General features: G+C 42.9%; 1 protein-coding gene across 1 annotated transcript; it reads right to left on the bottom strand.

Annotated features, from left to right (window-relative positions):
• Nucleotides 1–4,735: 4,735 nt before the first annotated feature.
• On the bottom strand, nt 4,736–11,867 carry LOC138789618 (dispanin subfamily A member 2b-like). Its single transcript, XM_069968351.1, has 2 exons — nt 11,408–11,867; nt 4,736–6,098 (listed from the first exon to the last, which is right to left on the bottom strand). Exons 1-2 carry the CDS (start codon nt 11,666–11,668, stop codon nt 5,919–5,921), a joined length of 441 nt encoding a protein of 146 aa, XP_069824452.1. The 5' UTR covers nt 11,669–11,867; the 3' UTR covers nt 4,736–5,918.
• Nucleotides 11,868–16,922: the final 5,055 nt, after the last annotated feature.

The raw sequence follows: 16,922 nt of genomic DNA, 5'->3' as shown, positions 1-16,922 counted from the left end.
ATATTGTGCAGATGTCCCTCAAACTAAGAGAGAAATCACACATTCCCTATTTCTTGGAGAGATGTAAAGCTGAAGGCAGCTGATTTGTTGGAGGCTCAAAACACTTGGCGCAGCTGGGGAACAACCATTTGCCTGCATCATGTCAGGGGTGTAACTACCACTGTACACTTTTGGAATTGACCATTGGACCATACATACAGCCACGTCGCAGGACTCACATAATAACTGCAAGGACCTCACAGGTGTCCATCTTGGGCGTTTATTCACACTAGGCTTAAAAATGAGTGACGCGTTTCGGTGTCGGACTGACACCTTTATCAAGCTCCTATATACAATAACATACATTACTTAATTACTGAAGGAAGAGGGTGTTGAAGTCGGCACTCCTGGACGTAGAAGTTTAAAATTTAACTTTTATTCATGCATATTAAAATCTGGCGGTTAGCATAGCAGTACCTACGCGTTTCGCGCTACTGCACTTAATCATGGTTGAGACCATGATTAAGCGCAGTAGCGCGAAACGCGTAGGTCCTGCTATGCTAACCGCCAGATTTTAATATGCACGAATAAAAGTTAGATTTTAAACTTCTACGTCCAGGAGTGCCGACTTCAACACCTTCTTCCTTCAGCTAAGCTTTGCATACGGCGTCTGGCCAACGCCCTGAAGATCGAGCACCCTCCTCAGCCTTATCTGTTGTTGCTGCATCTACTAACTGGTGAGCTGTATCTCCCTTTACTTTTTTTCTACTATTACTTAATTACAAAGACAAAGATCCTCTATATAACTAAGAAACAACATAAAATGAGTACTAAAATCTATCATGCAGGACTGAACAGACCGTATGGCATAGACATAAACATTGCTAAGGACTATGGCTCAAATTAAAATGACTGACACAGTTAGCCAATATCAGGTCAGTTATGTCAAAAAGGTATAAACGGCTATAGAACACTCCAAAAATGAAACCAATTGGGCAGACTCAATACACATGACTCAATTCCTAAAGGTCAAATCGGCTATAGCAATAAAATCACAAAAATGCTGTGTGTTAGATTGGTTGTAAACTACTTGTAGCAATGTGCCAGCAACTTACCTCCTCACTGCTAAACGCCAAGGCTTGCTCTGAGAGCAGCAGCAGCCCCATGACATCACTTCCCCTGACGTCACCTGACTGACATCACCTGACACACATCAGGAGCTGTTAACCCTCACAGCACCGGGGCCTATAGCGGGCAGTGGGAGAATGTGGAGGAATGTTTATGTGACAACATTGGATAACCGTCTGGAATATTCATAGAATCCATTTGCTTTAAATGAGAGGTGTAAAGAGTGTATAAGATCATAAAATGTATATACAAAAGATATATATATGATTAAAATATCTTTGTCTATAGAGTAAATAAAGTACATATAAATAATTAAAAGGCTTGCTAGAATATAATAGTGGCCTGCTGATTTGATTAAAAAACAATTGTGAGATACACTGGAAAAGGTACAATACAAAAAAAATAATTTTTTACATGCAGAATACATATGCCCAATATTGGTGCAGAACAATAAACAGTTATATCCCAGATTCAAGTGCTTCATTTAGGCCCACTGGCATAAGCGTTTTCAACTTGAATATCCAAAAGGCTTCTCGCCTATTGAGCGTTTTTTGTCTATTGGCCTCTGTCGTTGGGACCTGTTCTAAGGGTATCACTTTAATACAGCTGAAGTCGCTGTGGTGAAATTCAAGTAGGAGCCTCGACACACTGTGTTTGGTAAAATGAGAATTGGTGTTAAAACAGTGGCCAGTCAATCTCCTTCTGAGTGTTTGCGTGGTCCTCCCAACATACTGGAGGCCACACTCGCACTCGAGAAGATAGATCACATAGTCCGAACCACAGTCGAGATCAGATTGGATGTTAAAAACCTCTCCTGTGATATTAGATTTTAACCCTTTAAGGACAGAGCAAATTTCGATTTTTGCGTTTTCGGTTTTTCCTCCTTGTGCATAAAAGGCCATAGCACTTGCATTTTTCCACCTAGAGACCCACATGACCCCTTATTTTTTGCGTCACTAATTGTACTTTGCAATGACAGGCTGAATTTTTGCATAAAGTACACTGCGAAACCAGAAAAAAATTCAAAGTGTGATGAAATTGAAAAATAAAACGCATTTTGTTTATTTGGGGGAAATGTGTTTTTACGCCATTCGCCCTGGGGTAAAACTGACTTGTTATATATGTTCCTCAAGTCGTTACGATTAAAACGATATGTAACATGTATAACTTATATTGTATCGGATGGCCTGTAAAAAATTTAAACCATTGTCAACAAATATACGACACTTAAAACCGCTCCATTCCCAGGCTTATAGCGCTTTTATCCTTTGGTCTATGGGGCTGTGTCAGGTGTCATTTTTTGCGCCATGATGTGTTCTTTCTATCGGTACCTTGATTGCGCATATACGACTTTTTGATCGCTTTTTATTACAATTTTTCTGGATTTGATGCGACCAAAAATGCGCAATTTTGCACTTTGGGATTTTTTTGCGCTGACGCTATTTACCGTGCGAGATCAGGAATATGAATAATTAATAGTTTGGGCGATTACGCACGCGGCGATAGCAAACATGTTTATTTATTTATTTATTTATTTACTTTTATTTATAACCTGGGAAAAGGGGGGTGATTCAGACTTTTATTAGGGGAGGGGGATTTTTACTATTAACAACATTTTTTTTTTAACTTTTACACTTATACTAGAAGCCCCCCTGGGGGACTTCTAGTATAAGTGCTTTGATCTCTCATTGAGATCTCTGCAGCATAGATATGCTGCAGAGATCCATGAGATAGGCACTCGTTTACTTCCGGCTGCTGCAGCCGGAAGTAAACGAGTGCCGAGCCGGGGACGGCGCCATCTTGGAGCGGTCCCCGGCCGGCTTCATTTACGGAGATCGCTCCTCCGGGATAACATCCCGGAGGAGCGATCTCCCCACTAGACACCAGGGATGACGCTGCGTCCGGTAATCGGATGCAGCTGTCAACTTTGACAGCTGCATCCGATTACTGTATTAGCGGGCACGGCGATCGGACCGTGCCCGCTAATACCTACGGTCCCGGGCTACACGCGGCACCCGGGACCGGCGCGGTTCAGAGCGGGGCCGCCGCGCAGCCCCGCTCTGAACTCCCTTACCGGCATCAGGGCGTAAATTTACGCCCGATGTCGTTAAGGGGTTAAAGATCGGGATTGGTCGGTTATCGTCTCACAACAGAGACAACCCCTGCTGCCACATTTACTCACAGTGCCCTTGTGTCCTCGTAATGGCTTGCTTGCCATATTGCTTTTCACCCGGCTGGGGGCCAAAATGTTTTTTAGGGTTTTGCCCCTTCTGAAGGTAATCTTTGGTCGTTGAGGGATGACCGTCCTGAGAATAGGGTCTTTTAGAAGAATTTTCCAATTTCGTTCTAGACTTTCCCTGATATTTTTGTTGTGTGTATTGTACCTTGTGATGAAATTAGATTTGAAATTCCCACTGCCCTTCTGTGTATGTTTATTTTTTGGAAATAGGATTTCGTCCTGATTTTCCGCCAGGTTAGACTTGAAAGCTGCAGATAGAATAGCATTGGGATACCCCTTTTGTTGGAATCTGTATTTTAAAACTTTACACTGTTTTTTATTATCTGCAGTAAGGCTACAGTTTTTTCGTATCCGCCTGTACTGACTGAAGGGTATATTTTTGACCCACTTTCTATAATGGGCGCTTCGGTGGTCCAGGTAGCCGTTTGTGTCCACCTTTTTAAAATGGGTTCTAGTGATGATTTTATCACCAGTGGTGCTTACTTCCAGATCAAGAAATATCATTTTCTTGGTCAACATGTGCTGTGAACTGTATGCCCCATGTGTTATGGTTAAGCGCTATTCGTTCAGCAGATGTTAAATGTAAAATGTATGTTATTGTATATAGGAGCTTGATAAAGGTGTCAGTCCGACACCGAAACGCGTCGCTCATTTTTAAGCCTAGTGTGAATAAACGCCCAAGATGGACACCTGTGAGGTCCTTGCAGTTATTTTGTGAGTCCTGCGCCGTGGCTGTATGTATGGTCCAATGGTCAATTCCAAACTGAATTTTCGTGCTTTGGCATCAGGACGGGTCCCAGGAGCAGAGAACCAGAGGCCAGGCAGCGGACTAACCCAACAAAAACGCCGACTAGTGTTGTGCTTATGATTTGCACAACACCACCAGGTTAGTTTGGTCATCTTACAAGTAATTTTCCCACTGTTATTGTTTATGCTACACTATATTAGCGCCCCTCTTTGTCCATATATGTTGTTCGTCTGCCTTACCACTGTACACTGAAGCAGCCATAGCGGCTGCTATGGGGCCCACCGCATTAGGGGGCCCTGTTGCCTGCTCCTGCAATACGCTAGGCCCCCTGAGCTGTCATAATTTGCAGCATCAGAAGGCCAAGCAGCCCTCCCAGACTCTGCAAATGTCCCTTTAACTACAAGCACTCCTGACGAGCCCTTACAGATATGACTAGACTTGACGGCTTAGTGGTCAGTTGGAGGGGGGGGCACCAATCTAAAGTTTGCTATGGGGCCCAGCCATTTCAATTTACGCCCCTCTATCACGTGTAACAGGGCCCTTAGGATGTGCCTTCAAACATGTCTCCAGCAGTAATTGTGCCCATATGCAGGGCTCCCTATACAATTTTCATTCACAACAAAAAAAGAAATGGCAAATGATGAGGAACCAAAATACAAACTTTATTACATAAGACCAGATGACCTTTTTATGCTGGTAGATAAAAATACAAAGGCTCATTTACTTAAGTGCATAGACCTTATATAAGGTGGCACACAAAATATAGACCAGTGAGTGCTGCTGTACGGTACCTCCATGGGGGCAATTATTCTTCCCTGGATGCAATTCTATAGGTGATCACACATGCATGATATCATATGTAATAAAGCATGCAACAAATCTGTTTCTCAATACAGAGAAATGATATGGCTCCATAGCCACCTACTGGCACCATATAATGGATCCCTATGACATACATTAATATGAATGAGGCCAAAGAGCAAAGCAAGTTAAACATATGGTTTAAGGCCTCACACTTCTTATAGTGTTTGCAGTGACTGTGATTTCTGTGGCTGTACAGGCTGTAGAAGTTGCTGGGATTGTGAAGAGTGGCAGTAACAGCAGAAGCTGGCACTCTAGTGTCTTGCATTTAGCGATAAGTGGGAAGCCTCACATTTACTACGTAAAGGCCCCACAGGCTGATTATTGCAAACAAGCTTTCCTAGTAACGCTCATTTAACCCAATAATCGACGGGCAGTAAAATCATTGTTATTGAACGGACATCTCTGTAAACAGGGGATGTGCAGCCACTTACTGTATTTAAATGGGCACATGAATAATACAGCGGCCCAAAAAGGCAAGTGAGCGCCGATCTCTAAGCTATACTCTGCTGTCAATCAAGTCACATAAAGGGAACTCTAAGGCTCTGAGAGTCCACAGGAATCAACTCACCCTGTCCCACCTTCAAAACAGTGTCTTCCCTTTGTGCCAACATAGTTTACCGATTAGCCACTGGCTTCACTGTAATGCAGTGTGCCTACGTCCTCCAATGACTAAAGTTTTAGTAGAAATTTCACCAGGGGGTTAAAAAAAAATATATAATATATATAATAATAATTAGATAGATAGATAGATAGATTCCCCCTAGGTACTGGACCACCAGGGCTTAGTAACAAATACAGCCCTGTATATTCATTGTTCATCACAACCAATCACAAAACCAAGAACATATACATTTATGAAAACTACCCCCTGTGCATATATCTCAATGCTCTCAAAACCATCAGTCTTGGGCAGATCAGATCCTAGAAAACATAGAGATGCTATGTTTTGTGTTACAGTTTTTACATCCCCAACCAGCCCCTAATAGTATTCCTCAGGTGAATGAGATTGAAATAAATGATGGTTATTGTGATCAGGAACCAGACTATGGTCAGGACTGAAGATGCAATGTTTAAGGAACGGGCCGTGGCTCCATAGCTTCTGGCTCCATTATGATTTCCAACCAATTTCTGATCCCGAGACTGCAGAAAAATGAACAAGAAATACATAATTTATAAAAACTATACAAAGACAGTATTCCATCCACTCAGTCCCTAGTAAACCTCATAGCTCAACAATATATGCCATTGTTGGGTATGCCGTAATGGGCATCTTGTTTCAAGGGACTTATTGGTGCCCTCTTTATCAGGTCCTGATGAAGAGGGCACCAATAAGTTCCTTGAAACGCTTTGTCCATTTTACCAATAAAAGAGTTGCTGTTCACTTTCTGTTGGATTCAGCCTTTTCTAGATCCTAAAGGGTAGGAGCGCCTTTGGAAGCCATCCATTTGTCTACTTCCATCCTGTTGATCTACTTACCGGCCCCAGGAGGGTGTTCCGGAGGGTGGTGGCAGCTCCCCATCTACCTTAACGCTGTATTAATTACTGATGTTGGTGAGCAATACAGAGCTGTATTGATTCTTAATAAGTTTTTAAAGGATCTCACCGCACATGCAAGCGTCCCTGCTTCATTTTTTTTTTTATATTATAGGGAGCATATTGCTTATATCAAATCAAATCAGCAGCAGAGAAAGCAGATTCATTTTTGAACCTAGTTAAAGTACTTGAGAAGACAAAGAAATCCTTAAAGAGGATGTTTAACTGTATGCAATTTTTTTTAAAAAATGCAGGCGTAGTAGCTGGAGCATACATAAGTCCCCCCTGTCAATTTTTGCTGTGATCCGCTAAGTTTTGGGGCCACCGTAGACGGTTTTCTATTCAGATGCCCAGATATTGAAATTAGCCCTGAGGAAGGGGACCAATCAGAAAAGACTCTCACTGCCAGGTCTGCCCAATGCCATGAAACGTTGTGTGATGTATTGGAGGACAAAATGGAGGACACTATTGTGTATTAAGACAACACAAATAGAATTTTTTAGAAATAAGGAACTCACTGGAGAGGGGGTCAAACTCAGGGAAAATGACCAGACAGGAACTGGAGGCACTTGGGTGGTATGTATAACTTTGGGAAAGGGACAGCAAGGGAGAAAAAAGTTTTAAACTGTACAACCCCTTTAAGGCTAAACCTATAACTATTATAGAAACCACAAAAGAGGTTAAGAAGTGCCATGATAATTCCTCCACAGACCATTTAAACCAGGGGTGTCAAACTCAAATACACAGTGGGCCAAAATTTAAATATTGAACAAAGTCGCGGGCCAACCTTGTTAATTATTGAAGCGCGAATTCAGCGGTCCTGGCACTGTCAGAGCAGCATGCAGTGTTCTTGGCACTGTCAGTAGTGTACGTCTCCCAGCCCTGTGCACATGATAAATGAAATGATAAATTGCTATGATATGATTAAACCCAAACCCGTGTAATAGCCAACCCCCCCAATATTGCCCCATGTTGTAGCCAACCCAACCAAAATTGCCCCACATATTAGCCAGCTGTCCCAATAGTGCCTTAATAGTAGCCAGCCCTCTCCCATAGTCTCATATAGTAGCCAGCCCTCCCCCATAGTCTTTTATATAGTAGCTAGCCCTCCCCCATAGTCTCTTATATAGTAGCCAGCCCTCCCCCATAGTCTCTTATATAGTAGCCAGCCCTCCCCAGTAGTCTCATATAGTAGCCAGCCCTCCCCCATAGTCTGTTATATAGTAGCCAGCCCTCCCTAATATTCTTATATAGTAGCCAGCCCTCCCCCGTAGTCTCTTATATGGTAGGCAGCCCTCCCCAGTAGTCTCATATAGTAGCCAGCCCTCCCCCGTAGCCTCTTATATAGTAGCCAGCCTTACCCAGTAGTCTCATATAGTAGCCAGCCTTCCCCCATAGTCTCTTATATAGTAGCCAGTCCTCCCTAATATTCTTATATAGTAGCCAGCCCTCCCCAGTAGTCTCATATAGTAGTCAGCCCTCACCTGTAGTCTCATATAGTAGCCAGCCCTCCCCCGTAGTCTCTTATATAGTAGCCAACCTTCCCCCATAGTCTCTTATATAGTGGCCAGCCCTCCCCCATAGTCTCTTATATAGTGGCCAGCCCTCCCCAGTAGTGTCATATAGTAGCCAGCCCTCCCCCGTAGTCTCTTATATAGTAGCCAGCCTTCCCCCATAGTCTCTTATATAGTGGCCAGCCCTCCCCCATAGTCTCTTATATAGTGGCCAGCCCTCCCCAGTAGTGTCATATAGTAGCCAGCCCTCCCCCATAGTCTTATAGTAGTCAGCCCTCCCCATAGACTCCTATATAGTAGCCATGGCGGGCCAGATGTAATTCAAACTCTGAATTGCCTGGCGGGCTAAAAATAATGGCACCACCGGCAAGATTTGGCCCGTGGGCCAGAGTTTGACATGACTGATTTAAACCATATGCTTCCCTTTTCATACCACAGTGGTCCCATTAATAGGATGGTGCCCCATCTACCGATACAGAATGCATTGCAAGTTTGAAATTTTTATCCTCCCCAGGATTTCCTCCCCAAACACACAAACCAATGCTCCTATTGGGATCTGCAGCTGAAGGATTCAGGATATATAGAATAAGACGCTACTTCAGAAAAGGCCAAGTACAAGACCAGAACATATCGCTAATATCAGCTGGAGAAATACGGACTGTGGACAAGAGTCGCAAGCACAAATTTTTTTGCAGTAATGTTGGTGTCCTATAAACTCCATGTACCAAACATATTGTGAGAGGCCATACTTCTCACACAAATAGCACATCAGTGAAAATTAAGCTATAAGTCATAAATGTGAACATCAATTAATCAACACAGGGAGGGTGTGGGGTGGAAAAGGTCTGCATGTTGTGGCTCAGCATCACTTCTGTGGCCCTTGAGCCTCCAAGGAAAAACTGAAGTTAATAACAGTGTAAAGGGCCATCAGCAAAGACAAAGGCAAAGACAAATCGTTTGTTTTATCTCCATATCTCCTATCTGCCTGTGTCTGCATCTCTGTACCTGGTACGGACCTGACAGATTCCCTTAAAAAAGGGAACCTGTCACATTGTTTCTTCAGTCTGATTTATTGGATATTTCAACCAACAAGTTACATTGAAACTTTTCCTCCAAAAGATATATGATTAGCTCTTTCTGTTCTATAACATGATGCTGATAGATTAGATGGCATTTGCATGGTGAGAGATTCCTTTTAAATGGAAACCTTCAACCTGCTAATAGGCCCCTTTAAACAGATCATGATTTTACCTTTAATGTGTATCCTGTGCACCATTTTTTGGTAAAATGCTGTTTTATAAATATCAAAATTAGGGTATTTAGTTCACAGATGGAGCTACATATCGGATGCCCACAGCCTCCCAAAAAGACAAACCTTGTCATTAGAAAAGTCTAAGGGGGACATTTATCATCCTAAAAAGGTATTTTTTGTCAGAAAATGGCCAGATGTGAATAAATTTTCACATCGGGACATTTTCCGCCTGATGCGCCAGGGGGGTGGGGAGTGGTTGTGGAGTGGGTGGAACGGTGGCGTGGAATCTGGGTCCGCTTAATTTATATTTTTTCACGTCGAAAAATGATAAGGAAACTCTGAGCTGGCGTAGGTGTCCTCGGTGCACACATTGGTGTGCACTGTATTTATGTAGAGGCAGTGCGTCTCTATATAAATCAACAAAGTGTTGGCGCTGGGGGGCATTTTCAAGCCTGACGCAGGAAACGCCGGACTTAATAAATGTCCACCTTAGTGTTTATGGTTGAATGGTCTGGAATTTTTTATGAATGACCAAAGAATAGTTCACTAAGTTGAAGATTCAGAAACAAGCAGCAGAGATTGGTGGCCACTCCTTGGTCAGGCATTGCTTGCCAGAAACACAATCTGTGATCTACTGTCATTAATCTGCAGGCTACAGCCTTGGCTAAAACCTGATCCACTGTTTATAAAGATATAGGCCAGTAAGACGCTGTTACCTCGCTTCATGAAAGACCTCCAACAAGGTTAGTAAGAGAGATTTTCTTGGCTGTTGAAACACCCCTACTGAGAGGCCATCAGCCCCAGGGACTTGTGGACAAGGTTTTACCTAGTTTCCCTGATGATAAATAGGGCCTCTAACAGCACTGGTGAGCCGAGGAAATTAATGTGGCATGCAGGTTTTTATGGAAAGCACCCAGAATCTCTACTGAATAAAAGATGGTGTCACCCATTTGATCTTTAATGCATAAAATAGATAAGGTGTTTCCCAATTCTCATCTGTCTGAAGAGAGAAGGATCGGACATGTTGGATTTCAGCTGCTCGATGCCTTTATGGCGCCTCTCTCTGTTGAGAACACAAAAACACTTGCCTGAATCAGGATAAAAAGATGCTGGCTGAATGAGAATGAATATATATATATATATATATATATATATATATATATATATATATATATATATATAGCCAGCTTTACAGAGTGTCTCTTAGCTCTGGCTTATGTTCCTACGAATCTGAAAAGATTGAAACAGTAATGGAAGGGAATAAACACAAGAAAGGAAATAATAATAACATAAATACCTATTTATGCAAAGTAAAATTGAATATAAAAAAGTATTTTCTGTAAGCTCATGCATGCGAGCAGGGCCCTCACTCCTCATGTATGGATAACTATATGTATCTCTGTAATGTCTGATTTTTGTATGTACCCCCAGAATTGCAAAGTGCTGCGGAATCTGTTGGCGCTATATAAATAAAAATTATTATTATTATTATTATTATTATTATTATTATTATTATTATTACCACACCCCGCTTAATATGCCCCTAATTTTGGTTACAAATCTAAAATGAAGGGCACATACATGCATTTTAAAGAGTTTTTTTTTGTAGTAAACAATTTTTTGGGGCACATTACACTTGGACAAATGTCAGTATGAAACCCACTCTTAATAAAAAAAACTCCCATTAAGTTTAGGTGAGGCAATTATTTTGTGACATGTATAATACAGATGATGACTGGGCATTGAGAAGTGGCACATATATTTTCAGAGGACATGCATTTTCAGATCCTGTATAATTTGCTATAGATTTTTTTCAGCAGATGTTGGAGAAGGTGAGACTGGGCCATACATGATTTTGCTTTTCCAAATATATATGGAGAAATATACATGCATTAAAATCCACTAGAAAGATTTATTAAAATCGAGCAAAAAAAAGTTGTGAATGCTGATTGGTTGGGATGGGAAACTTCTCCACTTTTAATAAACCTTTTCAGAGCTACAACTCCCAGCATAACCTGAGATCAGCACTCTCTAGGTTGTCACTGTCTATAGTGCTCAATATAACCTGGCACTGTACATGTAGTCAGTCAGGGCAAACATCTGGTTCTCTCATATAATCATGTTGGCAACCATAGTTGTGTTCTACTCACCTTGACAGAAAAGATAAGTGCAACAAGTCCGAGGCAGCAGAAGTTCATGTAGAAAGTGTTAAGTATGGACCAGATAACGTGATCTCTTACAGGAGCTTGATCAGGTGCAACGGTCACCTTGGTGGACTCCACTTGTATGAGTGTTTCTTTAAGAGGCATCATCTCTACCTTTAGTGACTCTTCATCTTTGCTGCCATCATAATAAAGGGACGACTTCAGTTTTTCAACCTGTTGAGTGGAAAAATCTTCCTGGGTTTCCATTTTCCAAAAGAAAAAGAGTGTCTAGCGACTTGATAGTGGCGATACTGTCGGTGAAGCTGTGGAATTAAACGGTTGGAGGAAGAGGAGGAGTAATTGACATAGGTTATTTTACTTTCCTTTTTGGATTTAGGACTTTCCAAAGCCAATAATGACACATGAAGTCATTCTCTGTAGCAAATCCCTGTTTTCCAGATAAAAAAAGGAGATTGTTGTGAAATGGAGCAAAGGCTAAAAGATAAGCTAATAGGAGAGGAGCCAACGGAAGACAAACAATAGGTTGATCATTAATGGATGAAGGTAAGGGCTGTCGATGCCATATTTACACTACATGAAAGATAACACAGTTGTGCTATATAATCAATACTGCAATAACTTACGAAAATCTATCAAGTTTCATTGTATGACATCTACATTCAGGACAAATAGATCCCTCAGACTGGTCTCTTCTGTTGAGATGGCCATAGACCTTCAATATCGCTCCCATCCTCCTTATACACAGGAACATTCAGCACAGCCACCGACAAATGATATCGGTGGAGATAGGGGTCAGGCATGATGGAAAATCACTGCCTGAGCCCTTTGATCTGACAGAGATAAGCTGCAGCCAGGTAGGCTGCCTAACAGAGACTAGAATTAATCAATTTCTAAACCTATATTTTTGCAGCACTTATTAGTCAGGTCATGCTTTTAAAGCGTAACTATAATTTCAGTAGCCAAAAAATGAAATTTCTCAATTAAAAAGCCCACGTGTTACCCTTTAAAAAGAGCCCTAAACTGAGATATCCCCAGTTGTTTGGCTCAGAATAATAAATGAATTTTTCTCCTGGCTGAGAGATAGTGGGCGTGGTCTCCTCCTGTCTGAAAGTGGGCGTGGCCTCCCTATCTCTCTCATCTTGCTGGGTACCTCCATCCACTGGCTGCTGACCAGCGCCATAGCAGATGGTATCGCACACACTGGACGGTGGGATTAGGTACAGCATCATAGCAGATGGTACCGCACACTGGACGGTGGGATTAGATACAGCATCATAGCAGATGGTATCGCACACACTGGACAGTGGGATTAGATACAGCATCATAGCAGATGGTACCGCACACTGGACGGTGGGATTAGATACAGCATCATAGCAGATGGTATCGCACACACTGGACGGTGGGATTAGATACAGCATCATAGCAGATGGTATCGCACACACTAGACGGTAGGATTAGATACAGCATCATAGCAGATGATATCGCACACACTGGACGGTGGGATTAGATACAGCATCATAGCAGATGGTATTGCACACACTGGACGGTGGGATTAGATACAGCATCATAGCAGATGGTATCGCACACACTGGACGGTGGGATTAGATACAGCATCATAGCAGATGGTATCGCACACACTGGACGGTAGGATTAGATACAGCATCATAGCAGATGGTATCGCACACACTGGGCGGTGGGATTAGATACAGCATCATAGCAGATGGTATCGCACACACTGGACGGTGGGATTAGATACAGCATCATAGCAGATGGTATCGCACACACTGGACGGTAGGATTAGATACAGCATCATAGCAGATGGTATCGCACACACTGGACGGTGGGATTAGATACAGCATCATAGCAGATGGTATCGCACACACTGGACGGTGGGATTAGATACAGCATCATAGCAGATGGTATCACACACACTGGACCGTGGGATTAGATACAGCATCATAGCAGATGGTATCGCACACACTGGACGGTGGGATTAGATACAGCATCATAGCAGATGGTATCGCACACACTGGACGGTGGGATTAGATACAGCATCATAGCAGATGGTATCGCACACACTGGACGGTGGGATTAGATACAGCATCATAGCAGATGGTATTGCACACACTGGATGGTAGGATTAGATACAGCATCATAGCAGATGTTATCACTCACACTGGACAATGGGATTAGATACAGCATCATAGCAGATGGTATCACACACACACTGGACGGTGGGATTAGATACAGCATCATAGCAGTTGGTATCACTCACACTGGACAATGGGATTAGATACAGCATCATAGCAGATGGTACCGCACACACTGGACGGTGGGATTAGATACAGCATCATAGCAGATGGTATCTCACACACTGCACGGTAGGATTAGATACAGCACCCCTGTAGGTGGTATCCCACACAGTGTGATTAGATACAGGGTTGCATTACAGTAAGGTGTGGGACACTATGCAGGGGAGTGGGGGCTGGGGGAGCACAGCACTCTTCCCTCTATGTGATACCTGACAGGAGCACATAGGACAGCATTGCTCTCCTGCTTACTACAGGAGAGCACCAGCACTGAAAGGGTGTCAGACTGACCGGAGGAGGAGGGAGGGGACCGGAGCCCTCCTCTGTCTGTGTGCTCTTACAGATAGCAGAGCACATAGAAAGAAAGTGCAGGAGTCGGGGGAGGGGGCCATAACACTCAGAGATACCAGAGAGGAGCCTGAGCTGCAGAGGAGGGGGCTGCCGTCCAGTGCTCCGGTGTTTGACCTGTCACCAGACACCAGGACAGTTTTGCACAAGTAGCAGAGAGACAAACACACAGCTAAGGGGACATTCTGCTTCATATATTTAAAAAACGGTTCAATTTACGTAATTAATCTAAATTGCAAAAATTCTTATAATGGCCTAAACTAACTAAAACTAAATTGAAAAAATATTTTATAGTTGCGCTTTAAGTAATATCCAACACAACCTATCAATGAAAGAAAAAAAGTGGGGAGGGGGAGGGGACACGGGGAAGGGGGACATTCACACCTTCTTCAGATACACTGCTCAAAAAAATAAAGAGAACGCTTAAACACCACAATGTAACTCAAAGTAAATCAAACTTTTGTGAAATCAAACTGTCCACTTAGGAAGCAACACTGACAATCAATTTAACATGCAGTTGTGCAAATAGAATAGACAACAGGTGGAAATAATTGGCAAATAGAAAGACACACTAAATAAAGGAGTAGTTCTGCAGGTGGGGACCACAGTCCACTTCTCAGTACCTATGCTTTCTGGCTGATGTTTTGGTCACTTTTGAATGTTGGTGGTGATTTCACACTTTTGGTAGCATGAGACGGACTCTACAACCCACACAAGTGGCTCAGGTAGTGCAGCTCATCCAGGATGGCACATTAATGCGAGCTGTGGCAAGGTTTGCTGTGTCTGTCAGCGTAATGTCCAGAGGCGCTACCAGGAGACAGGCCATTACACCAGGAGATGTGGAGGAGGCTGTAAGAGGGCAACAACCCAGCAACAGGACCGCTAACTCCACCTATGTGCAAGAAAGAACAGGAGCACTGCCAGAGCCCTACAAAATAACCTCCAGCAGGCCACAAATTTGCATGTTTCTGCACAAACAATTAGAAACCGACTCCATGAGGATGGTATGAGGGCCCGACCTCCACAGATGGGGGTTGTACTCACAGCACAACACTGTGCAGGACGCTTGGCATTTACCAGAGAACACCAGGTCTGGCGAATTTGCCACTGGCGCCTTGTGCTCTTTACAGATAAAAACAGCGGGTTCAAACTGAGCACGTAAAAGAGTCTGGAGACACCATGGAGAGAAATTTGATGCCTGTAACAGCCTTCAACAAGTCTGGTTTGGCAGTGGGTCAATAATGGTGTGGGGTGTAGAGATGAGCGAACCGGGTTTGGGTTTGAGTCCATCTGAACCCGAACAATCGGCATTTGATTAGCGGGGGCTGCTGAACTTGGATAAAGCTGTAAGGTTGTCTGGAAAACATGGATACAGCCAATGACTATATCCATTTTCCACATAGCCTTAGGGCTTTATCCAACTTCAGCAGCCAGCGCTAATCAAATGCCGTTTGTTCGGGTTCGGATGGACTGGAACCTGATTCGCTCATCTCTAGTGGGGTGGCATTTCTTTGGAGGGCTTCACAGCCCTCCATATGCTCGCCAGAGGTAGCCTGACTGCCATTAGGTACCAAGATGAGATCCTCAGACCTCTTGTGAGACCAAATGCTGGTGCAGTTGGCCCTAAGTTGCTTCTAATGCAGGACAATGCTAGACCTCATGTGGATGGAGTGTGTCAGCAGTTCTTGCAAGATGAAGGCATTGAAGCTTTGGACTGGCCTGCCCGTTCCCCAGACCTGAATGCGATTAAGCACATTTGGGACATCATGTCTCACTCTATCCACCGTCGTCACAACACAGACTGTCCAGGAGTTGGCGGATGCTTTAGTTCAGGTCTGGGAGACGATCCTTCAGGAGCATGCCCAGGTGTTCTAGGGAGGTCATACAGGCACGTGGAATCCACACACAATACTGAGCCTCATTTTGACTTGGTTTAAGGCCATTACATCAAAATTGGATCAGCCTGTAGTGTGTTTTTACCACTTTAATTTTGTGACTCTAAATCCAGGCCCCCAATGGTTAATAAATTTGATTTCTATTGATTACTTTTGTGTGATGTTGTCAGCACATTCAACTTTGTACAGAACAAAATATTTAATGAATTTCATTCATTCATTTCTAGGATGTGTTAGTGTTCCCTATTTTTTTTGAGCAGTGTATATAAGTGACAGGAAGATGATGAATAGCAGCAGTATTACTTTATTGATTTAGGTAAGCCATATGAATAGCTACTTCTGCTCAGTGTTTTCAGAAAGAGGCCTTCACAATCACAGTATGGGTTTAGCCCCAATGTTTTGAAGAGGAACTTGTCTATTTAAAGTTGAATAAAGCAATGGACCCAGATAGTGTCCACCCCAAGGTTCTTAAAGAACTCAAATCTGTGATTGCTCTCCCTCACAGATCTGTATAACCAATCCCTCCTAACAGGAGATCTTCCTGATGATTGGAAAACAGCCAATGTTATACCCAGCCTCAAGCAGGGTAGTAAAGAGCCAAGTAACTACAGGCAAGTTAGCTTAACATCTGTAGTAATAGTACAAATTATGGAAACTCTTCTATTGAGGGCAGATCATGTCAGACTAATGTCATTGATTTGTTTATGTCACAAAAGTGCTGGATGAAGGTGGTGCTGTGAATATCGCCTATATTTACTTCAGCAAAGCCTATGCTACAGTTCCCCATAAACCGCTAACAGAGAAGTTAGAGAAAATTGGACTTAAAATAAATACTCCAGCAAGGGCTTTTTTTCCAGTAATTGAAGCACATTACAAAGTTATATAACTTTGTAAAATGCTTCACTAACCTATCTGACCTCCTTCCCTGTCTTTTCTCCCTCAATCCCC

This window comes from Dendropsophus ebraccatus, chromosome 4 (genome assembly GCF_027789765.1).
Source record: "Dendropsophus ebraccatus isolate aDenEbr1 chromosome 4, aDenEbr1.pat, whole genome shotgun sequence".
NCBI classification, from domain to species: Eukaryota; Metazoa; Chordata; class Amphibia; order Anura; family Hylidae; genus Dendropsophus; species Dendropsophus ebraccatus.
Note: the sequence above shows the minus strand (reverse complement) of the source record. Positions and strands in the feature narration are given on the sequence as shown.

Coding starts and splice junctions, on each gene's coding strand:
- LOC138789618 (XM_069968351.1), bottom strand. CDS start 11,668: ATGGAAACCCAGGAAGATTTTTCCACTCAACAGGTTGAAAAACTGAAG. Junction 6,099..11,407: donor CACTTATCTTTTCTGTCAAG/GTGAGTAGAACA, acceptor ATTTTTCTGCAG/TCTCGGGATCAGAAATTGGT.